The following is a 27,488-nucleotide window of genomic DNA, read 5'->3' on the forward strand; positions in this document are numbered from 1 at the left end:
TAAATCTGTTAAACATAGCCACAGACGCAACCCATGTGCCTACATTTCCTAAATTCGACTGGGCGAGGTAGGAGTGTACCAGGAAATCACATCTGAAGCTAGGGTATGCTCAGACCCTCAGTGACAGGGATCATAAGTTCAAGGGCAAGGGTCCACTTCCTTAAATTTCTTCCTTCCTTTCTTCCTTTTCTGACCTTTCTTTCTTTCTTTCTTTCTTTCTTTCTTTCTTTCTTTCTTTCTTTCTCTCTCTTTCTTTCTTTCTCTTTCTTCTTCCTTTCTTCCTTTTCTGACTTACCTTTCTTTTCTTTTCTTTCTTTCTTCCTTTCCTTCTTTCTTTCTTTCTTTCTTTCTTTCTTTCTTTCTTTCTTTCTTTCTTTCTTTCTCTCTCCTTCCTTCCTTCCTTCCTTCCTTCCTTCCTTCCTTTCTTTCTCTCTCTCTCTCTCTCTCTCTCTCTCTCTCTCTCTCTCTCCCTCCCTCCCTCTCTCCCTCTTTCTTTCTTTCTTTCTTTCTTTCTTTCTTTCTTTCTTTCTTTCTTTCTTTTTTGAGACAGGGTTTCTCTGTGTAGCCCTGGCTGTCCTGGAACTCACTCTATAGACCAGGCTAGCCCCAAACTCAGAGATCCACTTGCCTCTGTCTCCCAAGTGCTAGGATTAAAGGTATGTGCAATGTTAATTTTTATTTTATGTGTATTAGTACTTTGTCTGCATATATGTCTGTCTGCAGGTATTGGATCCCCAAGAACTGAAGTTGTAGGCAGGTGTGAGCTACCATGTGGGTGCTGGGGATTGAACCCTGGCTCTTTGGAAGACCATCCAACGCTCTTAACCACCGAGCCCTCTCTCTAGCCCTCCATTTTCAACTATAAGATGATCTGAAGATCACTGCAGTCCACGGCCCTGAATGGCATCACATTACAACCACATTAATTTTGTGAGCCGAGAGTCCTTGGAGAACCTGGCCCTCACTCACATGCAGGCCTCCCCAGCTCTGTTTACTGTCAACTTGCAAACTGTTCCCAATTCAAGATATATCCTTCTGGGGCTGGAGAGATGGCTCAGCAGGTAAGAACACTGACTGCTCTTCTGGAGGTCCTGAGTTCAAATCCCAACAACTACATGGAGGCTCAAAACCATATGTAATGAGATCTGATGCCCTCTTCTGGGGTGTCTGAAGACAGCTACAGTTGTACTTATACATAATAAATAAATAAATAAATAAATAAATAAACTTTAAGATATATCCTTCTTCAAAGCTGATACTCATGCCCCCAAAACCTATGAGGCTTTAGAGGGCAGTCTCAGGGGAATACTGGGGTCACAGATGTTGTAAAACACAAGGCCAAGTAACATGGCTTCTGAGATGCCCAGATTATCCTGGCAGAAGAGGGACAGTTCACACACTGGCTTGCACATTCTTACTCCATGCCAGGGCTTCTCCCACTCCACCAGATGTGCAACGGCTGCTGACCATGTTGCCTACTAGAAAGCCCAGGGACAGATACTTAGCAAGGTGAAGCAGCCATGGGGTGGGTGGAGGTGGGGTGAGAAGAAAGGAAACTTCCTTCATCAGGGCCAATATTGGCCGACTGAGTTTTTGGTGACCTCTTTGCACCTGTGGGGGCTTCCTAACTGCTCCACACATCTCATGGGTCCACTGGAAGACCTTTAAGCAAGGCTGACGGGCATCTCTTGTTTTCTCCTCTCCCTGGCCTGATGCAGCTGCTACAGTGGCCATACCTGATGACCATGCCAAAGACAGAGCAAGAAGTTTCTTTAGTCTTATTTAATGTGTGGGCAGAATCGGAAGACCATTTTAAAACAAGGATGATTTAGGAGATAGATAGGACCATCCCTCAGGCTGTTTGGGGAATACTATCCTCTTTTTGGAAGTACAGGTTTGTAGTAGAATAATTTCAGCTTTTCTTCCTTCTTGGCTTTTCCCAAGAACCATTCCCATGCTCTCAAATGCACCCCTGAGCACTGTGGAATGGCTCCTGAACAAATCTCCATCTTTTCATGTCAAATCTCCACATGCCATTGATATTGGTACCTAAGAGGTGCCCAGCAATCTTACGATGATATGCGTTGTGTCGGGATGGTGCTTAGCATGGAAAAACCGAAACCTGGGCTGAAACTGTTTTCTAAATGGAAGCCACGTGGCTGCAGCCAGGGTGGGAGCCAGCCACTTTGTGCTTCGTTCTTCAATAAAGTATCTGAGGGCCAAGAGGAGGTGCTTGCAGGACAGTGTCTGAGGTGTGAGCTGTCCTGTATGTATTGCTTCTGAGAATAATTTGTGTCATCTTGTGATAAAAACCAGCAGATGAAAAAGTATCTCATCTGTAATTTCCAACACTCAGAAAAAGGGGGAGGGGAGCTAACGATGGACAATTTCAGTGGGTGGGTCCCCTCTTTCTTCCTGACCTTATTTCTCACAGATATGAATCCCTTGGGTCATCCTGAGTAATTTTATCCACAGTGTTAGTGGCACACCAGGCTCTCCGTCTTCCGGGAAGTACTTCCCCTGAGGACACTGCTGGGTTGGGGCATCCAAGGACAGCCAACCGCTTCCTTCTGATAGAACCACACAGTGTCATCAGGCAAGGAGAAAGGGTACAGAAAGAACCCGCTGGACTGCCATAGGAGACCGGATATGGGGATAGGGGGTAGGGAGGGGGGGAGACAAGAGATGAGAGACAGGGGTGGGGGTGGGAGGGGGTTGGGGATGGGGTGTTGGGGGGAGTTAAGCAAACAGGGAAACAGGTGTCTGAGCTACCAGCTGTTTACCTTGCACGGTGAGGTAGGCTGCGCTTTCCACGGCCCCCTTCTGGTTGGTGGCTCGGCACCTATAGACACCCTCATCCTCCTCTGTGACTCTTTCAATAAACAGCGTGCTGTTTCCTGGTCCTAAAATAATTCCTGGGGAGCGAGAGATGTTTACATTAGCAGGTCTGGAGGACAAACCCAAACAGCCTTCAGGAAGCCTAGTGCCTTCCTCTCACAGGCTCCCGGAAGTGGTTCTGAGCCCGATTTAACCCCAGACGGGGTCTTTTGCTCATTCTCCGCAGGGCTGACCAGCACGTCTGTCCAATCATGCGGGGAGCCAAGCACCCTGCAGTCCCCAGACCAGAGCTTGATGCTTCCAAACACTCAGAAGTTGATGCCTTGTCCCCATCACACAGAGAAAATGGAGACTCCCCATTATTAAGAACTCGTAGCTTAACCCATAGCACGGTTGCGGCATAGGGCCTGATGAGGCCGTGCAGCCTGGTGGTAAAGAGTGTGGCAGGCTGTTTGAAGCCACACCTTAGCTTATAGGCAGATCACTTACTCGATCTATGTTTTGTTTTCCCTAGTCTTCATATAAAATGAAAGCAGTTCCCATTCAATGCACGTGTATTGTGGTAGTGAGTGCTCAGTAGATGTAAGTACTTAGTACTCAGTACTACATAGACTGCCATGAATTTCCAGACCCCTGAAAAGCTTGAGACACAGAGGCCTCTACCGAGTACTGTCACCAAGTGTTCACTAGGTATTTGTTCTCCCATTAGTGTGAGTCTGGGGAACAGACAGTTAACAAGAATGCCAGTGAGCACCTAGGGAGGGGTACGTAGAGGCAGAGGTGGGCCTTGAGTTGAAGCTTGAGGGACTGTCAGAGGTGAACTGAGAAAGCAAGGAATGAGACAAGAGGCAATAGTGAACACACACTGAGGGCTTGTCCTGGAGAGGAAGTCAGTGTCCCTGACCACATACGAAAACAGGAAGATGGGATAGATACACAGATAGGTAGACAGACAGACAGACAGACAGACACAGAGGGGTGGGTGATGGATGACAGGTAAATTATAGACAAATAGATCAATAGATGATAGATTGATAGATGATAGGTAGACAGGTAGATGGATGATAGAGCAATAGATCAATAGATAGATAGATAAACAGGTAGATAGATAGACAGGTAGATAAATGATAGGTAGATTATAGATAGATAAGTAGATGGATGGATGGATAGATAGGCAGACAGACAGGTAGATAGATGGACCATAGATAAATAGATGGTAGAAGAGCTAAATACCAACCCTACACATTGCCTTATTACTTATCTCTCTGCTCCACCCCATTTAAACCCAGGGATTTTATACAAACATTCGACCACTGAGCATCCACTTGCCCCTTTAATCTTTTTTTTTAAAAAATAGACTTTAAAAAAGGTAATTTGTTTGCTCAGATGAAAAATATTTACATGCCAGAGGGTTAGATACAGACAGTGGCAGACTAATGCCATCCTTGCCTACAGAGGGCTCCCTTCTTGTTTCCAGTGAAGCCTATGAGGAGAGCAGGCTTGTTTGAGAAGCTGAGTGAAGGCGGTGCTAAGGAGGGCGATTGTTGTAGACAGGGCAGTCTAAATGGAACAGCTCTTCTAATTGGGGGACCTAGAGAGTGGGGAGGGACAAGCCTCTGATGGGTTGGCAGATGGCATCACAGGCAGAGTGAGTAGCAGATGAGAAAGAGCCCACGTGAGAAATAAGGGGCTGAAGAGGTGTCTCCATGCTTAAGAGCACATGTTATTCTTGCAAAGGACCTGGGTTCTGTTCCCAGAACTCCCATGATACGTCACAATCATCTGTGACTCCAGCTCCAAGGGGGAGTCAATGCCTTCTTCTGACCTTCGTGGGCACCGGGCATGCGTGTCATACATGTGCATACAAGCAGACAGACACTCATACACATGAAACAATCTGAAGAAGAAGAGGAAGAGTGGGGGCGAGAAGGAGCAAGACCTCTGCAGCTCAGTACTGAGTACCGAGTACCGAGTACTTGGGAAGCAAGCAGAGGAAAGAAGCGGCCAGGACACCGATCCTGACCCCTTCCCGAGCATCGTAAGAATTTAGGGTTAGAGAGATGGCCTGGCAGCTAAGAGTACTTGTGCTTGCAGGGGGCCTGGGTTGAATTCACAGTACGCACATCAGGCAGCTCGTAAGTGCCTGTCACTCCAGGAGATCCCATGCCCTCTTCCAAGTCCACTCAGGTCCACGTACATACATATAAAATAATATGTATTTAGATAGGCAGACAGGTAGATAAATGATAGATAGACAGGTTGATGATAGATAGATAGATAGATAGATAGATAGATAGATAGATAGATAGATAGATAAGTAGATGGATGGATGGATGGATGGATGGATAGGTAGACAGACAGACAGGTAGGTAGATGGACGATAAGTAAATCTGTTGGTGAGCTGAGTGTGGTAGCACACCCCTGTAACCCTTACAAGTCTAAGTGGAGACAGGAAGGTTAGCCTCAGCTATCCAGTGAGCTTGAGGCCAACCTGTGCTTCGTGGCTCTGTCTCAGAAACAAAACCAAGCCAACCAACAAAACCATCATAAACCAAAACAATCCACTGTGGGATGAGCTGGGGATGTGGCTTGGTGCTAGAGTGCTTTCCCAAAATGAGCAAGGAAGGTCCTAGGGTCCCTCCCTGGTAGCATAAGAAGAGTGGGGGCGGGGGAGAAGCCATTAATCATTATAAGATGGCACAGCAGCAGGTAGACATGGAAAAGAGGGTGGCTGGTTTGGGGGTTTTCTACTGAAAGGCTTGAACTAGAGTTCTGATGCCACAAGTGGTGATCAACTTTGGGGTTTCTCTGAAGAATCAACTGGCTTGCTTCCAGATTGGGCTGCAGTATGAAGGGAGGGGCGATGGAAGGCTGATGTCTAAGCCAATGGTGTAGACAACTGGGATGTGGAGCGTCTGGAAATGAAGAAGATTATGGGGGAGCCAAATGAAGGTGATGGTCGAGAATTCTGTTCAAGATGGCTACTGCATATCCAAAGAGTGGATTCATCTGGGGCACAGAGAGAAGGCGGGACTTGAAGAAACCCCGTGGGCTATAGATGAAGATTGTGGGCTCAGTTAGTCCAGAGAAAGGCAAATGAGTGGCCACAGCCTGAGCCGTGGAGATTGGCCAAGTGGAAGAAGAAAAAAAAAAAAGAGAGAGAGCACAAGAGGTGACAAGAAAACCGGGAGGCTCCTGGAAGCGACAAAAGACATTTTCACAGGAGAGAGCACACAGCACTGAGGAAGGAAGCTAACCGCCTACTTTAATGGAGGAAAACCTGACAAGGACACGGAAACAGACAGGGCGGTGCCCAATGGGGCAGTGAGGAGTTTCCTTCCGTGCAAGAGCCTACAGAGCAACGTGGCTGGAGAGGAGAGTTTTAAGATTTTACTTATTTTCATTTTATGTGCGTGAGCATGTTGCCTGCATGTATGTATGTGCACCATGTATATGCGGTGCACATAGAGGCCAGAAGCAGGTGTTGGACTCCCCTGGAACTGCAGATGTAGATGGTTGTGAGCTGCTATGTGGATGCTGGAACCTTAATCTGGGTTCTCTGCGAGAGCAGCCAGAGCTCTTAAGCAATAAGGCATCTCTTCAGCACAAGAAGGGAACTTTAAAAAACAATTTTATTTTTTCTGTTTTTAAGTGTGTGTGTGTGTGTGTGGTTGCACATGAGTACAGATGCCCATGGAGGCCAGAGACATCAGATCCTTTGGAACTAGGGACACAGCTGACTAGTGTGGGTCCTGGGAATCAAACTCTGGTCCTCTGGAAAAGCAGTTCCTATTCTTAACTATTGAGCCATCTCTCTAGCCCAGGATTTCCTTCTTACGATGCAAAGCTTTATAGCATTTTTATGTGCTGGTAGAAGTAATTTGGGAGAGAGGGAGGGAAGAGGGCGGGAGAGACAGAGGGTGTCGTTCCTAAATCCAGAACTTCCCAAGAAGTAAGAAGAGTAGGGTTCCAAGGTCAAGGTGACCTGGGAGGGAGCTGGCAGCCTGTTTCTGTTTTCTTCCTTTCTTCCTTTTCACCAGAGACGGGCTTTTGCTATGTAGCCAAGGCTGTCCTGGAATTCACCAACCTTTTACCTCAACCTCCCAACTGCTGGAAATATATAACCCTGTCATATCTCCCTACTTTACTTTGCTCCATCTCAACCTCATATCTTATTTGTTTAATTATTATTGTTACACATACACAAATACACAAATACATATATAAGTGAACAAATATGTCAATACAACCTGCTGAGTATATCCATATATATGTTTTTAGGGCTGACCAATTGGCAATAGATAATCAATTAGATTGCTCATCTCTGAGGAAGGCCAACTCTGTCTCTCCAAGGAGTGTGGTTCATTGCCTGTAACTCTTCACTGGGGGTGGGGCTGGAAGGTGGGGCCTCCTGAGATTGTTCCCATCCACATTGGCATGTCAACTGGTATAGTCATTGTCATTTTCTCGATTAATGATTGACGTGGCCCTGACTTGTCTAAGGAGGCAGGCTGAACAAGCCAGTAAGCAACATCCGTCCCTAGTCTCTGCTTCAGTCCCTGCCTTGGCGTCCCTCAATGCCAGACAATGACCTGTGAGCCACATAAATTCTCTCCTCCCCACTTGGTTTTGGTCAGTGTTTTCTCACATCAGCGGAGATGTAAACTAGGACAATCGATTCATGTTGTACCGGAAGTGAACAATGATACACGATTTCATCTTTCTCACCAGGGTTGAGCATTATCATGTAAAACAAGACACACAAACCAAAATTATCCCACTGCTGTGAAATGACTGCAGCTTAATGTGCACCCTCTTACCATTCTTTCCTGTGTGTGCATGTGTGTGGGTGTGTATGTGTGCCTGTGTATGTGTATTGTGTGTGCATTGTATGTGCATGTGTGCATGTGTATGTGTGCTTGTGTATGTGTGCTTGTGTGTGTGCATGTGTGTGTATGTGTGTGTGCATGTGCACCCGCGAGTGTGTATGTATGTGTGTATGTGTTTGATCCCTGCTTCCAAAAGCCCTGTTTTTTGAATGACTGGCAGATGAAGGGGAACTCTGAAGTCAGGGGTAGTTCTGATCAGAGCTTGGAGGAAGAGAGTCCTGAAAACGTCTGACTGTGGAAATGACATCATGCCAATGGCATGCAGGGAAGTTTAGTCTCACAGAAGGCAGGATGGGGCTGGAATGAGGAAAGAACAGCATGGGGCAGTCCGGCTCCCTACTGGAAAGTCAGGCAAGGAATGGTGAGACCCACACTTCCCCCCACCCCCAGCCTGGATGGGAGGATAGGAAGCTAGGGGGAGAAGAAATGGAAATACACACTGGGAAGACATATGTGCAGGGATTGGCTCAAGCAACAATGGAGGGAGAAGAGCCCAAGGGGACACCTTCAGTCTCCATGAAAGGAAATGTGCCTTCACTGCCCGAGTCCTCGAGTCACTCTGAGGATGTTTTTCTCTCTGTAAAATAAGAGGAGCACCTGCTTTGCATCAGGAACAGGGAAAATAAATACGAACGAATGAAGTCCCGGCGGAAGGTTTGATGACTGCGAGCTTTTTCCTTATTTGGTTTTCTGTCTTTGAGTTTTCCTTTGGAGAAAGGTGTGTGGTGGTGGTGGTGGTGGTGGGGGGATGATCTTTACCACATAGACAGCTAAGCGCTGTGGTGTTATTTTATTATTTATTTATTTATTTGAGGGGGAGGGAACAGGGTCTTACTATGTAGCCCTTGTCCTGGAACTCACTTTGTAGACCAGGCTGGCCTCATACTCAAAGAAATCCACTGTTGAGAATGGAATCTAGTGCTTTGTTGTCTTATTGCGGCTCCCAAAAGCCGCGCTTCCAGGCCTGAGGGTTCCTGACCCCAGCTGGCTTCAATCGATCATAAAGAATTGCCATCCAGCCAGTGGCTGGGCAGAGAGACAGGGCAGGACTTTCAGATTGCGTAGGCAAGGGACCACGGGAGAGAGGAGAATTGCCTTGACTCAGAGGCATAGGGATGAGATTTAAGGGCTGCAGGAGAGAAAGTGTCCTACATCGTAGGTAGAAAGGGAATGTGGCCCTATGGGGAAACTGCCCAGAAAGTAACAGGGCAGCAAGGATAAAATATAGATCTAGGTGTTATGCCAGAAACATGGGAGGAAAGTGTGTGCTAGCCGCTGGGAGGTTTAGAAGTGCCCAACCGCTGAGCTAGCAGTCAAAGCATATCAAAATTAGCTGGTGTGTGTCTGTGTGTGTGTGTGTGTCTGTGTCTTTCACTCTCGAATCCAGAGAGCTCTTGGGTAGGTGCAGGGGGGACCCACCAAGAACCAAAGCAATTTAGCTAATTCACCGCTACAATACACCTGCCTCTGCCTCCTGAGTACGGAGATTAAAGGCATGTGTGGCCATGCTCACCTGAGTGTTAATTATTGAATAAAATATTCTTTCCCCTCTGAATTATGGTACCAGTTCTGAGATTGCAAGTTTCTATATATTTATGGTTCTGTTTCTGACTTGTTTTGATTTATTTTTATTTCATGTGTATGGATCTTTCTTTTTAGTGTGTGTGTTCTTTTATGTCATTGAATGTTGTTTTCTTTTTAAGTAACTTGCTAAGTTTAAAAAAAAAGAATTATTTATTTTATGTATGTGAGTACACTGTAGCTGTCTTCAGACACACCAGAAGAGGGCATCAGATCCCATTACAGATGGTTGTAAGCCACCATGTGGTTGCTGGGAATTGAACTCAGAACCTGTGGAAGAGCAGTCAGTGCTCTTAACCACTGAGCCAGCTCTCCAGCCCAAGAACTTGCTTTTAAAGTTAAATTTATTTCTAGCTACACAGAGATTTTTATTTTATTTTGTGTTTATGTGTATTTTGCCTGCATGTATGCTCTATACATTACATGTATACAGCTAGAGGCTAGAAGAGGGCATCAAATGCCCGGAAACTAGAGTTACAGACAACTGTGAGCTGCCGTGTGGGTATTGGGAATAGAGCCCAGGTGCTCTGCAAGAGCCACCAGTGCTCCTAAGCCATGAGCCATTTCCCTGGCCCCAGCTGTCTGTCATGCACATTCATATTAGGTTCTCTGAGGGGTTTGCTGAATTTTCTTTCTCCTATGGACATGAGTATTAGAAGCAGCAACAGACTCACTTATGAATAGATGTGGTGGTTTGAATAGGTTTGGCCCCAACAGACTCATGTGTTTGAATGCTTGGATCACAGGGAATGGCACTATTAGGAGGTGTGGCCTTGTTAGAGTAGGTGTGGCCTTGTTGGAGGAAGTGTGTCACTGTGGAGGTGGGCTTTGAGGTCTCCTATGCTCAAGCTACACCCAGTGTGGTATAGAAGTCTCCTTCTGCTGCCTGAGGGTCAAGATGTAGAACTCTCAGCTCCTCCAGCACCATGTCTGCCTGCAGGCTGCCATGCTTCCCGCCATGATGATAACGGACTGAACCTCTGAAACTGTAAGCCAGCCCCAATTAAATGTTGTCCTTTATAAAAGTTGCTTTGGTTGTGGTGTCTCTTCACAGCAATGGAGACCCTAACTAAGATAACAGGCGACTGCGCTTTCTGTTGATGTGGTCATTACCACCAGGAGGATGGCTCAAGTCCTTTCATGCACTTGCTTATTTATTTCAGACAACCAATAGATTGTATTTTCACCCACTGAACACACACTCACCCATCCCTACACACAGGAGGGATGCGTTAATAATAATACTCAGTATTATTTACTTCTCTTTTCTATTATTTGACTTATTTTCCCTCACTTATTTACCCTCACTTATTTACCCAAGGCAGTAGTGTCTCACATGCTGCGGTCACAGGACAAACTTACTTCTCTCCTCTACCATAGAGGCCTCAGGAATTGAACTCAGGTTGTTAGGCTTGGTGGCAAGCTACTTTACCAGCTTAGCCATGTAGCCGGCCTAGATTTCTCTTTACTATAAGCTCCTGCATCAGGTTGGACAAATAGGGAACAGAGCAGGAGTTACCTACAGTGCACACCCATGGGCCCTGGGGATGTGATTCTAGGATTGTCTTTTTAAATTTTAAAGAAAATTGAAATCTGAATTTCTTTTTTTTAATGTTCAAACTCGCATGTACCCCACCCCCCTTTTTAATGTTTGCAAACATGTCCTCTTAGTACATTTACTGTGAGGGCCATATGCTGCACAGATCAGACATAGCTCTGTGAGGATACTACCCATGGGTAAGCTTTAGATTCTAGTTAATCAAGAACCTGCATGACCTGGCCCTGTCTGTGTTCCAGCTTCAGGCTCTGTTATCTCCCGTAAAAGGACCCCTGGCCTTCTTGAGTCTTGGATCTTTTTGCAGTTCTTGACAAACTGCAAGGGTTTCCCACAAGCTGTTTGCTTGACTAATGCTTACTTGGGTGTTTTGTTTTGTTTTGTTTTGTTTTGTTTTGTTTTGTTGTTTTGTTGAATAGTTAGTTCCTGGAGCAGCCACATTTGCAAACATCTCATGTTGCTCTCTCAACCCCTGCTGTGTTACTGCAGTTGCCCATGCCTGCCCCACTCTGTTGTGTGTTGGTTTTTGCAGTCGTATAGTGGACTTTTTTTTTTTTTTTCACCTGCTCCAGTGTAGGCTCCTGGAGAACAGTAACTCTGCCTAAACTTTCTGAGTCTCCAGTGTCTAGCGCTGTGCCAAATAGCCAGCTGGCCTCCAGCAACTGGGGAACGACAAAATTCACAAAGACCCTGGGCAAAGGAGTGCTTTGTAGAGGAGGGGCGGCTTTGTGGTTCTTGTGAGCCTTATCTTATGAAGATAAGGTTACCGCCGGTTCGGACTCTGTAATGAGGTAGCGCACCACATGCGCATGCCCAGTTCTCCGAATCTAGAATGTTTATACGACTCAGTTTTATCATCCTAAAGTTCAAACATGCCCAGGTTCCTGCAGCAAAGAAATAATTCAGGGGACTGTGTAGGTGCTGGTAGCCCCAAGGTGACAAGTGAAGCTTCACCATAGGCTGTTTTTGTGGGAATCTGTCCTGAACCCTGAAGGCTATAACGACGATACTCAGCGTCAGATCCGCGGGACCTGCTGAGTTGGTTGACGGTCAATCAGCTTGTAATCAAGCGACCTGCATTTATCCGCGGGGTGCAGTCTACATTTTAAATGTGTCCACCTATTCTAGTATTTGGTATTTCCAAGGGACTTTGCAAATTATTCATTTTTCCATTTATGCCTTAAGGTAACAATCACAGCGTTTTGTGTATGATGAGGACTATATTGTCTTAGTAAAAGGACAGTATTTTAATACGACCCACTAAACCTGTAGAGTTTTTGATTCGCATGTCTGGTTAAATAAATGCACACTGTGTTTATACTTTCTGCTCCTCCCACACAAACGCCTCTGCTTTTCTAACTGGTTTGTCAGTCTAAACAGTGGCTGCTCTCTTGTCCCCGGGACCATCTCTATACTTCATATAGGGGCTATGCAGTCGAGTTTAGCTAAGCTTATCTTCATTATTAGAGTTCTTTTCTTTATTTTTAAGACTGTTTATTGTTTAATTGTGTGTGTGGTGTGTGGTGTGTGTGTGTGTGTGTGTGCATGTTCACATAAGTGCAGGTTCCATGGAGACCAGAAGAGGGCATCAGATCCCCTGGAATATTTGTGAGCCACCATGTCAGTGTTGGGAGCTGAACACATATCTGTACTTTATAAGCGCATGTAGAAACTCCTGGCCAGTAAATGCTCATGTTCACAGTTGCCATAGCCTGCCTGGAAGGTTACAGTTCTACCACAGACATCCTCTCTACCTACAGTGATTCTTCTAGTTCCTATTTTAAAACAGGGAAATACTATTGCGCTGTATAGATGCTACAGTTAAGAAACTGCGATCAGTTTCTGTCAACTGAGGACCAACAAATCAATTATGGGAGTTCATACCATACTGCGCACATGGCTGCTAAAACAGAGGAGGTAGGGCAGTGTGCATGGATATGGATTGACCTCCGTAAGTCCTCTCAAATAATATATATACTGCACTGTGAGATTTGAGCTCAGACACCAGCCTTCCCTTACAATGTCACTACCAGGCACTTAGCATAACTCATTGCTCTGTTTACTTATTTGTTTTTCTTTCTTTTTCTTTGTTTTGTTTTGTTTTTTGGTTGTTTATTGTCAGAGACAGGGCTTCTCTGTGTAGTCCTGACTGCCCTGGAACTCACTCTATAGACCAGGCTGGCCTCGAACTCAGAAATCTGCCTGCCTCTGTTTCCTGAGTGCTGGGATTAAAGGCCTATACCATCATGTTTTGCTTGCTTTTTCTTGATAGCAGTTATTTGATTTTATGCTCTATGCTTTGTTAAACTTATTGTCTATAATTTTTATTTTCACTAAAGTGTAAACTCAACATCTTATTCCCAGATATTTTACTAATTCATTACAATGCAATTTGCTCTTGTCTTTAATGAATGACAAGGTGATATGTATACCAAAGACCTGTTTTTAAATGAACTTTTAAAAAAGATTTGTTTGTTTGTTTATACAGCATTTTGCCTACATGTATATCTATAGGCCAGAAGAGGGCACCAGATCTCACCATAGGTGGTTGTGAGCCACCATGTGGTTGCTGGGAATTGAACTCAGGACCTCTGGAAGAACGGCCAGTGCTTTTAACCTCTGAGCCACCTCTCCAGTCCGTTTAAATGAATTTCCTTCTGATTTGTTCTCAGTAAATGCTTGGCCTGTCTGTCTATTGCTTACACTCATGTCCATGTGGCTGTGTACAATAAAATGTAAGAAGCCCTGATCCAGAAAGCATTTTGGTGAAGGTCAGCTGCTCAATGACCTCGTCCAACTACATGAGACAAGTTCATGATTGCTGGAATGGAGGGGCACCAAACTTGCTTGAGCTGACTGTGTTAGCAGCAACTAAGCTGGACAGGAGCTCACTAAGCAGGTTACCCAAGAGCATCTTGGTTTACCTCTGGCCTTAACTGGGCACAGTGGTGAATGCAGTGTCATGGCTGATGTGTGTGTGCCAACTCAGGTCTTTTACCTTTGCATTTGGGAGGAATAGGGATTTCCATGAAAACTCTGGACATATGGACTAGAAAACCCCCACCCAATGACACTGGTAATAGACAGAGTACACCTAAGGTCATGTAGGAGCTTCGTTTCTAAGTACCCAGTCTTCAGTGTAAGGGTTTGGTCGGTTGGGGTAGGAGTTCCTTATGCCCTGAGCCCCTACTGGGCATCACCGGGCATCTTTAGACTGGGTACTGGACCTCCGCCCCACGAGCCTAAGTCTCTTTTATTTAGGCCTCTTCCTTTGTCCTGGCCTCTCTCTCTCTCTCTCTCTCTCTCTCTCTCTGAGATTTTCACTGAGGTAGGAAGAAGTTTGGAAGTACACAGCAGCATAGTTGCTTTATATTGTGAATGCATCTGTTGCCTCTGAACTGCATCCTTTGAGATGGTAAAATTCACACTCTGTGTATTTGGCTGACATTTCTCTGCTGGAGAACTCAGGCTGAACGGCTGATTCTAGGGGCCCAGTCTCTTCCTTCCCATCTTTCCCTGTAACATTCTCGCCTTGCTTCCCCCCAAAGGCTCAATGCCTTCACAATTCACCTGTCACTATGGTACCCACTATGGTGCCTCTGGTATAGATCTTTGGGGTCATGATACAATGGGGACAGGTTCTTTCTGGACAGGTTACTCAGTCCTGGTGATCAAGATTTGGCTGAGGAAGAAAGATTAATCCCTGCCTTAGGGGGCTTCTCTCCTGCTCCAGCTTTGGTCTGCTGGAGACATGGGGTGCTCTGGATAAAATACCACTATTTTAACCGTCAAAGACTGTAAGTGTGTTGTGCTGTCACAGATATTTGCTTTCAGGGTTGGGTGGCATCACTGCTCCAGGCTGGCTTTGCTGAGCACCCTCAGATCAGAGCTTCCCTCTTGCTGAGATCTGTTCAAGAGAGGGAGGAGTTTCTCCTCAGCACGTTGCTAGGAGACCCTTTTCTCTGTGGTGTTTTTGAGATGTCTGTGCCAGTGTCAGCATCAGTGTAAAGTGGATCAGTCTGTCACCCCATCAGCTTTGCCTGTAGTGCTGTTGTGAGCTGTTTGGCCAGCATTCCCCCACAAGCCCTTGGGGGGCACCTGCTGAGCCATGTCACTGTCTGAAACACATTCTGACCATAGTGGAGCAAACGGATGAGGTGAGGGACCATATTAAATGTAAGTTGTTCATCCCTTGGGCATGTGGTCTGCAGAAGGAGTAAGGATAACAAGGTGACTCCACAACACCGTTTCAATGTGGGTGTAGACTGTCACAATTTGCAAAGGCTCAACAGGAGTGAAGTTTCACACCGGAGCCGTGCTGTCTGTCTAACTCGGAGGACCAGAGTGTGTTCTGAGCGGCCACCATCACAAGTTAACTCTTCTCCAGCTATCCCTCAGAGTGGAGCTCTGCGGCCTGCTCCCTCCATACGCCTACTCTGCGGCCTGCTCCCTCCATACGCCTTTGTCTTATTGCAGGTTCTCTGTGTTACGTGGGCTTTAACCTGCTTTCTCGTTCCCTCCACCCTTCTGAGGAAATGCATCTTCTGTCATCTGCCAGCTTGTCACACAACCCGTCTTCCAAGGTTCTCTGCTGAGCTCCAGTCAGACACTCTGCACGTCTCTCACTTCTTTCAAGCCACCCTCCCTCGTTTCTTCTTTATATTCGCCCGACATCGACATCACCCAACATCTCACCACTGGGGCCTGTTGCCCTGCAGAGCCTTAGTGTGCTGAAGGTAATGCAAGATGGGGTTTTTTTTATCTTAATATACTACAGATTTTAAAAATTAAATTTAACTGAGATATAGAAACATAAAAAATGTAGATACTGCCAAGTGGTAGTGATGGCGGCAGCAGAGGTGGTGGCACACGCACACACACACACACACACACACACACACACACACACACGCACACACGCCTTTAATCCCAGCACTTGGGAGGCAGAGGCAGGTAGGTCTCCGGTCTACAGAGCAAGTTCCAGGATGGCCAGGGCTACACACAGAGAAACTGTGTCTTAAAAAACCAAAACTAAGTAAGTAAATACATAAATATATAGATAGATAAATAAATAAATAGGTAGGTACTAACAGGGATGTGTGATGTTTCTGATATAGATGGGAACTGTGTAATTTTTAAGTCAAGTTAAATGTATCTGTTAAGACTCATCTTAGAAGATGGCCTAGTCGGCCATCACTAGGAAGAGAGGCCCCTTGGTATTGCAAACTTTATATGCCCCAGTACAGGGGAATGCCAGGGCCAAGAAGCAGGAGTGGGTGGGTAGGGGAGCAGGGCAGAGGGAGGGTATAGGGAACTTTCAGGATAGCATTTGAAATGTATATAAAGAAAATATCTAATTAAAAAAACAGACTCATGTTAAGCTAGACAGTGGTGGCGCATGCCTTTAATTCCAGCACTTGGGAGGTAGAGGCAGGTGGATTTCTGAGTTCGAGACCAGCCTGGTCTACAGAGTGAGTTCCAGGACAGCCAGGGCTACACAGAGAAACCCTGTCTCAAAAAAGAAAAGAAAGAGAAAGAAAGAAAGAAAGAAAGAAAGGAAGGAAGGAAGGAAGGAAGGAAGGAAGGAAAGAAGGAAGAAAGAAAGAAAGAAAGACTCGTCTTAATGGTGAGTACATGCAGTGGCTTCCTTCTGGCTTGAGCTATGCGTGATCTCATTGCCTCCTGCAGCTGCCCAAATGCATGGTAGCACCAGAGTGCCCACCTTTTCCTTTAGCCACATTAACTGGCCTTTCCCTATCTCTCATGTTACATGTATCTGAAACCTGAGATTAAGTCAAGGTGTTTTCTTCTAGACTCGTTTTATCAATCCATCTTCTCCCACTTCAAGGCCAACTGACGTGGACAGAGAGCAGGCCTGGACACTGAGAGTTACTGCTGGGGGAAAGCTGCATCCCACGAGAACGCATGCACGCGCTCTTCACTTGGCCTTTTGGTTATATAAGGTTTAAGGTTTTTTGATAGTAGCTTCATTTACTTGATTTTAATTCTAATATCCAGAGTTCAGGGCTCCAGGACTCAGCTCAGTGGCAGTACCAAACGCAAAGCTGAGTTTGATCCTCAGCTCCGAGGGATGGGGACAGATGACAATAAAGATCTAGATACTTGTCACATCTGCACAGCCTAGCACAGGGCTGGACAAAACATAGCAGCTCAGAAACACTTATTAAGCAAAACAAATGGGAGGCAAGCTGATATGGCATTAATGCTAGCCCTTTAAAACCATTAAATTAGTCTGGCATAGTGGCATACACGTTCATCCCAGCATATGGTAGGTGGAGGCAGGAGGATCACTGTTAGTTCAACCCTGGTCTGTATGGCAAGTTCCTGGCCAACCAAGAGCTACATAGTAAGACCCTGTCTCAAACAATTAACTAATTTTACTTAAACAAACCTTTGAGTGTAAGCAGATTCAGCTTCAAAATAATTTCTGTCTTTATATATCATGCCCAGCGTTTAAAAATGTTTTATGTATTTTAATATGCTTTAAAATATTTTTAAACTATGCTTTAAATTAAAGTCTCTAGAGGCTGTTACATGTATAGGGATACAAAGGTGTTCACTGCTTTGTTTCTTGATGCCAACCTGGCAGTTTGGAACTGTTGTTTGTCATCTTGTGAGAGATGCGACACATCTGGCCATGTTAGTCGGACACGCCAGAGAACCTTAGTTGTCCACACCACCATGACTTGAGCCCAGGTCCCCTCTCCCTACTTCTTCATATTTGAACCTATAAAATAGTCAGCATAACTTAGCAGACCTCTCCAAACTGTTATCAAACAAACAAATAAACCAACCAACCAAATATACTCCAGCAGTGTTTGTGAAGCTAAAGTCTACTTGTGAACTGTGTCATACAAGTGCCTGCCTCTGGTAACAGGTATGGACATTAAATAGGCATGATGTCTTGCTGCCCGACTGAATGCCAGTAATTTGCAGTTCCTGTCGGACCATCTCATTCACATTTTCCAAGGTTTGAAAACAAGTACTCAGGAAGCTAGAGAATAATAGGGTGGTTCCCAAGGCATGAATGGGACCCAGGAAGAAAGGATGTGCCCTAGCCTTGCAATATAAGAGAAACATGCCTGGTGACAAGGATTGCAGGTTAGCAGTGAGTGAGTTTGCCATACAGGGAACAGGGAAGGCAGGGTGGGAAGGAAGAGCCCCAAGAGAGAGGCTGGCGAGCAATGAGTGGAGATGCTCTTGGATCCAGCAGGGAGGGAGGCAAGACGGGAGAACCCACGTATACAGGAGTCAGTGCGGTGGTTGCAGGGGCTTTTTTCTTCTTGTTCCATTGATGTGGCAGAGGTGGCCTCTATGCCTGTGTGCATGCTCTCCTGGGCTCGCGCACTCAAGACTTCCGTTGTTCCTGCCTGCTGCCCTTTGGCCCAAGAAGTGACTACCCAGCTTTCTTGTCTTTGCTTTCCTTTGCAAGAATGGCTTGTGTCCCACCGAAAGGGTTTTCCTGGGAGGAAATGAGGGAGCAGAAGTTCCAGCTTCCCTGAGCCCTTTCAACAGGCGTTTATTTGATGGTCACCGGGGCATGAGCTCGCCTGTGTGCCAGGCTTCCTCTCTCCTATTTTTTTTGGAATGTTGAGGGGTTGTCAGTTAACAAGTCACAATGATAGCGGACCGTTTCCTGTTAAGGAGCCAGCACCCCTATGATTCTCTGGGCCTGGAAGTCCTTCTTGACCTGACAGGCTTTCTGTGAGAGATGCATCCTGGTTTGTGCACTCAGGCAGTCAAACTTAGACTGACTTTGTTGGTGTAACACAATGAAGAGGCTTTCCACTCATGGAGTCCCGGAGAGCCAGGACCAGCCACTGCGGTTACCAGTAGTCCTTACTCACAGGCTTGAAATGGAAACAGCCACAGTGGAGGCAGCACGTTTAGTGTCCCCTGTGGGTGATACTGAACATAAGGGCCAGGATATGGAGCACGTGGCCATGACCACAGGTTGCATTTGAAACTTAATGGGTATGTGACTGCTGTCCAGAATTCCTTCCCTAGAGGTTACAGTAGGGTCTGACGTGTGGCCATCAGTCCACTGCTTCTACCACATGGGTCCTGGAGATCGGACTCACACATCGGGCTTTGTGCCAAGCCCCCTTTACCCACTGAGCCATCTCAGTGGCTGAGCTAGAGTAGCTTTAGACATTAAAGAGAGAAGATGGGTATAGCATAGTTCATCTTAAGAAATGCTAACAGTGGTGCTTATTAAATGGTGGCCCCCCGGGGGCAGCTTAGGGGAGTGAAACACCTTAAACCTCACCATGTCCTGTGCAGTCAGTGGCATTCCAGTTTCAGAGGTAAACAGGGCCTCGGAGGGCAGGAAAATGAGGGCAGTGTTAGGCCCTCCACAGTGGGGACCTGCCCAGCGCTTATACTCCCCGTTCCCCGCCCCCTTTTTATCCCGTGTCTTTTCTCCAGTATCCTAACAGCCGCAGACTTTCAGGATTGGTGGGACTTTTTGTTAGAGACATGGTCTATGCACCCTAAGCTGGCTTGGAACCCGCTACGTAGCCAACGGTGACACTGAACTCCTGATGTGCCTGCACCTCCCCAGTGCTGGGATCACATTTAAGGTCTGACAACTGAATTTAGACCGGACTCTCCTCTCTCAAAGGGCCAGTCCCCATTTTCTGTTAGTGCTTCATGGAATATGTGCTGTGTACGATTGCGTATTAGAACACAGGGTTAAAATCACTTTACCACGTGTTGTGTATGATTGAGTAGTTGAAGCCTGGAGTCACGTTACCAGGCTTCTATAGAGACTCTCTGGGTCTTTATTATATTGACACGGACTCTGATTTAATAGGAGAAAGAAGTAACTTTTGAACGAGCTGCGTGTGTATCCACATGGTCACTCACCTTTTTAATATGGCAGAATACCTCGGGGGATTAATTTACCACAAACTAGCATCTTGGTAGTAGGTCATTTTGGGTAAGCCTTTCATCTCTTTGGGTCAAGTTGTCTATTCTCCATATTGGCCTAAGAATATTCCACGATCTCTTCAGTAACTGATAACTCTATGATACAGAGCCCACCTCAAGCCAGGTATCTGTGTTACAGGATGCGCTTACTAAAGATAGTGTACAGTCTCCAAAAGCCGTTCAGTTATCACTCCCTGTACACCGGACCGAGTGTCAAGCAGTAGGAAGACACTAATGAGGCTATCTGTCCGCCAAAGGGAACTGCATATCAACTGATGATTAAAACAGAATACAGGGAGGTGAAGACACGGCTCAGCGGCTAAGAGCATGGGATGCTCTCGAAGAGGATCTGAGTTCGGTTCCCAGCACCCACGGCAGCGGCTGACACCGCCTGTAACTCCAGCTCCAGAGGAACCTGATGCCTCTGGCCTTCTCAGGCACCTGCACGCATGGGCACATGCCTACATATCTACACACAGGATTAGAAATAGACCTTTAAAAATAATAATACAGTGTGAGAATAGAATAGGTTTATATCACACACACACACACACACACACACACACACACACACACACCACCCCACACCAAGTAATTACCCCTTTATATAACCTCAGTAAGAGAGAAGCCAAAACCTTCATAAGGGAAAAAAAAAGGACGCAGGGGCAGGCTGCCTCCTTTGGGTGAGTGGGAGGCCCTTTTGGAGGGATGACAAGAAGCCAGTTCCAGTGTGCTGCATTCTTGTGACGAATGTGCTAACTCAAGAGAAGCTGTGACATGCTGGCCCTGTGCTGTGGAATGTAACCCCTCTCTGGGATATTGTCACTACTGTCAAGCTTGACTCTGCCACGGTCTCATTCCAAGGTTGGACTCACACAGGTGTTCTGAGTGGAAGACTCAATTTCAAGGCTACCCTGCACTATCACGTTGCCAAACATTTCAGATAAATGGCAATCTATTTATAATACGGGCATTGAAGCAGGCCCTTGGACATGATAGTCAAGGGGCAATTTTATGCTTTCCTACAAATGTAATTGTTAACCAAAAAAGCCAGTAAGCTTCATCCTATTTAGCCACCACACGAAGCAGGCAGGAGACATTGTTTATATTCTTTGGTTTTAGTCTAGTTGGTTTTATTTTTGAAAGACTATAACTCATACCAGTTAGTTTAAGTTAGAAAGTTGGTTTTCTTGTTTGTGTGTTTTTCTTTGTGTTTGCTTCTTTTAGGGCTGGAGAGATGTCTTAGTGGTGAAGGGTACTTGCTGCTCTTCAAGAGGACCCGAGTTCAGTTCCCAGCATCCACACCAGGAAGCTCGCAACCACCTGCAACTTCAGCTCCAGGAGAGCTAACACCCTCTTCAGGCCTCCACTGGCACCTGTACACACACACACACACACACACACACACACACACACACACTCACGCATCTAAAACAAAGAAAATGTTTTGCCTGATCAGTATAATAAAATAGTGGCCCCCCAAATTATTAAAATGAATGTAGATGAACTTTAAAAATTATAAATCTACTTTCCTGGGCTTTGTATATACTAGATGTTTAAAACTATACACTATGTGGTTGGAGAGAGAGACCAGTGATTATCAAGAGCACAGGCTGCTCTTCCAGAGGATAGCAGGTTCAACTGCTAGCATCTTCATGGTGGCTCACAGCTGTCAGGGGATCTGACACCCTCTTCCCGTCTCCTAGGATACCGGGCACTCAAGTGGTAAGCATGCATGCACAGGCAGAAGAAACACTCAAACTCACAAAGTTTAAAAAGTAACAAAAAAAAACCCTATGAAATCGCTCAGGCCGATACTGTCTTTCCTCCCTCTCCCAGTTGAAAGGTGAATGGTGCCACTTCCTGGGTGGTCTTTCCATTTCTTTCTCACTGAGCTGTTGAAGGCACTCGGGACACAGTTGTAAGGACCCTTTCTAGAGTGACTCCTTCTTGAAAGCTGAAGTGAGTGTGGTCTGCGAGCATGGTAAGTGGAAGGTTCTAGATGTCTGTCGGATAGCAGGTAAGAGCAAGCACCGGAGAGGAGGGGAGTGGTGAGGCAGGAGGATGGGATGGGGGTGGGGAGTAGTGAAGCGGGGAGGGTCAAGGGGCGGGGAATGGCGAAGGGGGAGGATCAAGGGGCGGGGAATGGCGAAGGGGGAGGATCAAGGGGCGGGGAATGGGGAAGTGGGATGAAGCAAGGGAGAAGACTCTCTTACCCGGTTCTTGTTGTATTTTGTGGTTGTTTTTGAACCAAGTGATCTGAGGCGCGGGGACACCTCTAGCTTGACAGTCTAAGGTCGTAGAGCCACTGATGGAGACCTCGTAGTCACTGAGGTTTTGAAGCAGGTGTGGCGCTTCCGAATCTAGCGAGGAAAGAGAGGGGGTGTGGTTATTTATATTGCACAATCAGATGGACATCTTAATAGAGACAAGCCCAAGGTAAGGCTTCAACATGCATTTGTCGATTTTTCTTTTCACTGATTAAAGCTACGGCTTCCCTTAAGAAAACGTGATAACAAATTGTAATGTGCTACAATGTAGGTAAATAAAGAACTAGGTTGGACTCTATATTTTTAGATACTAATACACCAACTCACTTTCTTCTTTAATAAAGAAAAGCATTACTAAAACGCAAATATTTCATATTTTTCTAGAGCTAAACATGAAACACATGGTTGTGTGTGTAGAGGTTTTGGGGTTGGGTTTTTTGTTTTGTTTTGTTTTGTTTTAACATTCCTATTGCACATGCGTGATGGGCCAATATCATCTTACATCTTATGTTTGTTCTCTGGACTGAGCCCGACGGCTGATGGCTCCTGTGTTTGAAATGAATTTCATGGACTGGGTTGTGTTACTCCATAGTCTACACTTCGAGGCAGCAGACCAAACAGGAAAATTCTGAAATCATTCAATGCTTTATTGGTCACTCCCCTCCCTCCCCTCCCTCTCCCCCAAATACAAGCAACGAAAAAGTTCATTCAAGAGGCAGAGGCACAAATTTGTAGGTTTTGCGCTATATAATAGCACAAGTATTGTATTTTATATTATTTTCTCTTAAAACATACAAATATGGTACAATACAATTTATTTTAATAAAATGCCAACCAATATAGTACAACAAAAAATGAATTTAATACATTAAGATGCAATACATTATAATATTAAAAATACCACACAGGAACGGCAGTACCCTCCAGGGCCCCCGTGAGTACAGTGTCTCAGTTTAATGGAGTAGTTATTCAGTCCTGCTGACGTGTATACATTCTAGTGAGGTGGCCTCAAGCCCAAGGGAGAAAAACAGAATTGCCTAAGGCCTCTCCCCTGCACCCCTCCCTAGTCTGCCTTTCCCCCATCTCATTTGCAAATCCTAGGGCAGAAATCCAGAGGGTCTTGGTATCCCTTACATATTCTGCACCCTTGTCTGAGCTTTCTCTGAACAGATTTGGTTCCTCATCTTAGGACATTAACAAGGGGAGAGGGCAGCTTAGGAATGGTTACCCTACAAGTGATGCTGTGGCCCGGATTCCATGTCCCCTGCAGGAGTCTGCGGCGGGGCCCCACACCTCTCTCTCTCTCTCTCTCTCTCTCTCTCTCTCTTTAAATTCCTGCAGGAAAACTCTCAGGATCAGCATTTGTTAAGGCCATTTTGACATCCCAAGTTAAGAAGAATTATCATCACTCAGCAGGGTTACTATTGGTTAGGAGACCTCTCAAGGGCTTTGGTTCTCATAGCTTATCATTAGTCTTCTTGTTTTATTATGGAATGGCGTCTGAAGGCACGCGTTGAAGGAAGTGCTGGTTGGTTAAATACCTTCTTCTAGGGTAGGCTGCAGGAGAATACTCTTACTGTTGCCTCTTACAGTGTCTCCCTCTGTCCGCGTTAGACGCGATCTGTCAAACAGCTTTTCTTAATTGAAATCACAGCCCGCAGAAAACTTTTCAATCTATAATGACTTGTGCATGCATGCTCATTACAATGTTGACATCTTTACAAAAACATCAGTGAGATAGGACAAGATAAGAAAGAACACATGGCTAATTAGCATTCAACAGTGCCCAGACAACTCACAGATTCTACTTAAAACTCAGACCCAGTGCACTGCATTTCTAGCTCCCTTTAGCACATTCTACTGTTACCAGTGTGTCAACTCTGACAGAACAATGTATCACCACTACTCATAGGCCTTAAATGACTTTTGGATACAGGGCCTATAAAACACGAATTATTGTCATAGCTACAGTTTATAATATCATCTGTACAAACGGGTTTTGAGTTTCCCTGACAGATCTATTTATAAGAGGATGGTTAGCTTTAACCCAAATCTTGCAAAGAACACCCAAAAGGGGCTAGTTGTAGGACACAAACTTCACACAAGCAGCATATAAAGCCACAAAATAAACACACAGAACTCCTGATTTAAAAACAAGGTTCACACACACACACACACACACACACACACACACCCTCTAAAGCATACAGTATTAGGATTTATTCATGAGAAAATATTTTCTATATGCTAAGTGTCTCGTCTTTCGGCTCCTGCCTACAAGAGTGCTCAACCTAAGAATCATACTTTGTTAAGTAGACCTACTTTGTAACAATGTAGTTTGACATTTTAAGGAGCAACAGAGTACAGGGCATCCATACATAGTTGGCAGGATAGAAACCCACAGTTAACACAGCACGGCTGACCCCCCTACAAGGATGATTAGAATTGACAGAATATTTTTGCTGGTCATGAGTAGCTAAAGACAGCCACCCACAAGGGGCTCTTTTAGGTATGACCCCAGGGTTGCTGGCCTGGTTTCCAGGTCTCTAATGATGTGGGATGTGGGGGGTGGGGGGTGGGGGGTGGGGGGGTAGGGGTGTGTGTGTTTTTGTTTTTTTCCACTTTGGGAGGAGCTGAGGAGCCAGCCTCATTACCCCAATTCTCTCTCACTTTCTTTCCTTCTCTCCCTCATCTCACTTCATACCCCAAAGAAGGATTTTTTTTAAAAAAGAATCTATAGAATTCTTTCTTTCTCTTTCTTTCTTTCTTTCTTTCTTTCTTTCTTTCTTTCTTTCTTTCTTTCTTGAATATTCTGGAAGGACTGATTATACAACAATGAATGGAATTCTTAAAATTGTCTCTTGGGATGCACACCTTCCCCTACTCACAGGGAAGGAATGGACTTTGCATGCTCAGTTCAGTTCAGGTTTTGTTCTGAGGAGGCTCCCTAAATCCTTCATTTCTCTCTCTCTCTCTCTCTCTCTTTTTTTCTTTTCTTAAAAAAACAAAACCAGCTTTCTTACAAACTGAGGCCCCTGAAAGTTCCTACCGGTGCTGAGGTATTGTTTCCCTGGAGGAAGACATTGCCTCAGAATGAACAAAGAGGCCAAAGAGCCATAGGTGAGGCTTCGTGATACCATTGATTAGTCTTTCCTCTGGGCTGACAACTTCCAGGCTGCTGATTGTTCTCACAGCATTTGGGGCTCCGTAAAACGGGCACTTGGGGGGAAATGCTATTGTTTACTCTTTTCACACTCCACGAGAGCAATTCCAGCAATTCCCACGTGAAAGACAAGCTTAGCCCTGGGACACAGTCTGTTAGCCTAAAGGAAGAAGAAACCAGGCTGGTGAGTTCCCAGGCTCGAGGGCTGCCATGCTGCCACCGCCACAACACAGAACTGCCCAGCCATGTGCTTCTCAAGCCCCACTATTTTGGTCATTATTGCTGGCTTCCCCCAGCCATGTAGTTCACATACAAAGATCAATCAGACATGGAAACCATACATGGAAACAGAAAAAACAATGCATATTAAAAGTACCTTTCCTTCAAATGCAAGTTCAAAGTGTAATTGCTCTTGATTTATTTTTATTTAAAAAGGCATGCACTTAAATAGTTTTAATGCTGTTCTTTTTTTTTTTTTGTAATTTCTTAGCTTTTGCAATTTCTTAATCCCCATAAAACATTTGCATATAGAGAAGGTGGACTTTTCTTTCTCTCATGGGTAGATTTTTCAATAGACATTAAGAAGATTGCATTAAATCTCCACTCACAATAGCCTTTATATCCTGGATACATGGGTTGTGGACATCTTTGAATGCCATCAAAGCTTGGTGAAGGGCTTTAAAACAGTGCCCAGGGGCCATGAGTGTTTATAATGAAGGCTTGCTGCACTTTTGCCTGCAGTCAGGGGCTGTCAGTCCAGCCAAGGACAATGAGGAACAGCATCTAATCACAGCAGGAAACACACGTGTAATTACCTGGGTGGACAGAGGAGGGTGGAGCAGACCTGCTGGACCTTCATAATTCACATTGGGACATAGCTTTACTCTCGGAATGACATCAACATCTTGAGCCCCTGGGACCCATCTTAGAACCCTCCAGTTTAAGATCAATATACTTCATGAAAAGAAAAAAAAAACAACAAAACAACCAAGTTTCAAATAAATAAGCATTATAACTTGTTATCCAGGAACTATTTACAAATCAAGAGCAAAAAATGAAATAGTAAAAAATAAAACCAGGTAGACACCCGACACAGATTCAAATTCAACTGTACGCATCCTGTGCTGGAAAAAAAATTAACTTATTCATGTCCGTCTTTGGCAGAAACCAGCATTTGCTTAAATTATTCAGTTTGTTCAGCTTCACAACTTAAAATATATATATATATCAAAAGAGGTTGGCATCAGAGTGGAAGAAAAGATGCGTCCCAGGTTGCTGCTATGAAGCAGAAGACAGAAGAGCAGACACACAAAAGAAACAGAGTACAGGGATCTTCAAATCCAAACACACACCGGGCGGCCCACAGAGCACCCCCGGGCCAGCGGGCACCCCGGGCCAGAGGGCACTGGGCTTTCTTATTACGTTATCATGTCCAAACTCATTTTGGGAGGAGCGTTTCCTCTGGGCCTGAAAGTTAGCAACAGTAACAATAAACTGAGATGATAAGAGACAACTGTTACTTTTCAAATGAGTCCTTTAATGTTTGACATGACTTTGTGTGGTACAATCATTCCTCCTGCTTTTAAATTTGGAGATCCGAGAGAAAATGGCCTTTTTGCCGCAGTGCTCACCTCTAACGAGAACTTCTGTCTTCCGAAGGATGTCTTCCCCTGTGTATATGTTCCTGGCTCTGCACGCATAGGTGCCCGAGTCTTCTAGAGACACGTTCTTGATGACAAGGTTCAGAGTGATGGAGTAATCTTGAGTGGTGGCCATTTTTTGCTTGCTGATACTATGGTGCATGGTTCTGTTGTTAACTGTCCGTAGCAGAATCCAGGTAATGTCTCTGTACAGGAATTTATTGACCACACAGGACAGTTTCAGGTCCTCTCCTTCGGCTGGCATCTTTTCCAAGGAAACGTGAAAGCCATTCGGCACATCTAGAAAAGAACAATGAAGAACTTCAGACCAGTGTCTCACAATGAGATACTCAGACATGGTACAAACTTTGTATTCACATTTGGATTCTCTCAGCAGGAGCATCGCTGGGACAAGTGTCCTGTCTTTTTGTGTTAGGGGAAGTGCTCAGACAGAGCACGAAGAGCCTGTGGAGTTGAGCCCATCCCTAGTGACACAGGAAATACAAAACCAGGGCAGGTTTGGGGAAGGTAACTTTTTCTCATTTGCCCCCAGTTGCTCTTCATGATGAACTGGCTTTCCTGACTTGGGATAAGAACCTT

The 27,488-nt window shown here is 45.4% G+C and overlaps 1 protein-coding gene across 6 annotated transcripts in view; it reads right to left on the reverse strand.

Moving 5' to 3' along the window:
- Positions 1-27,488, reverse strand: part of Flt1 (FMS-like tyrosine kinase 1) — a 164,835-nt gene that overhangs the window by 50,742 nt on the left and 86,605 nt on the right. For 2 of the 6 annotated variants that reach the window (NM_010228.4, XM_011241000.3), the window contains exons 13-15: positions 26,880-27,188; positions 22,032-22,178; positions 2,784-2,915 (exon numbers count right to left, since the gene is read on the reverse strand). In NM_010228.4, coding sequence (NP_034358.2) covers positions 2,784-2,915; positions 22,032-22,178; positions 26,880-27,188 — 588 coding nt within the window. Of the gene's footprint in view, positions 1-2,783; positions 2,916-17,855; positions 18,347-18,712; positions 18,781-20,598; positions 21,244-22,031; positions 22,179-22,813; positions 27,189-27,488 lie in introns of those variants that run through there. The other 4 variants (XM_006504801.4, XM_006504802.4, XM_006504803.4 and 1 more) reach the window with 4 other exon arrangements.

The sequence above is a fragment of the Mus musculus genome, chromosome 5 (genome assembly GCF_000001635.26).
Source record: "Mus musculus strain C57BL/6J chromosome 5, GRCm38.p6 C57BL/6J".
Taxonomy (NCBI): Eukaryota; Metazoa; Chordata; class Mammalia; order Rodentia; family Muridae; genus Mus; species Mus musculus.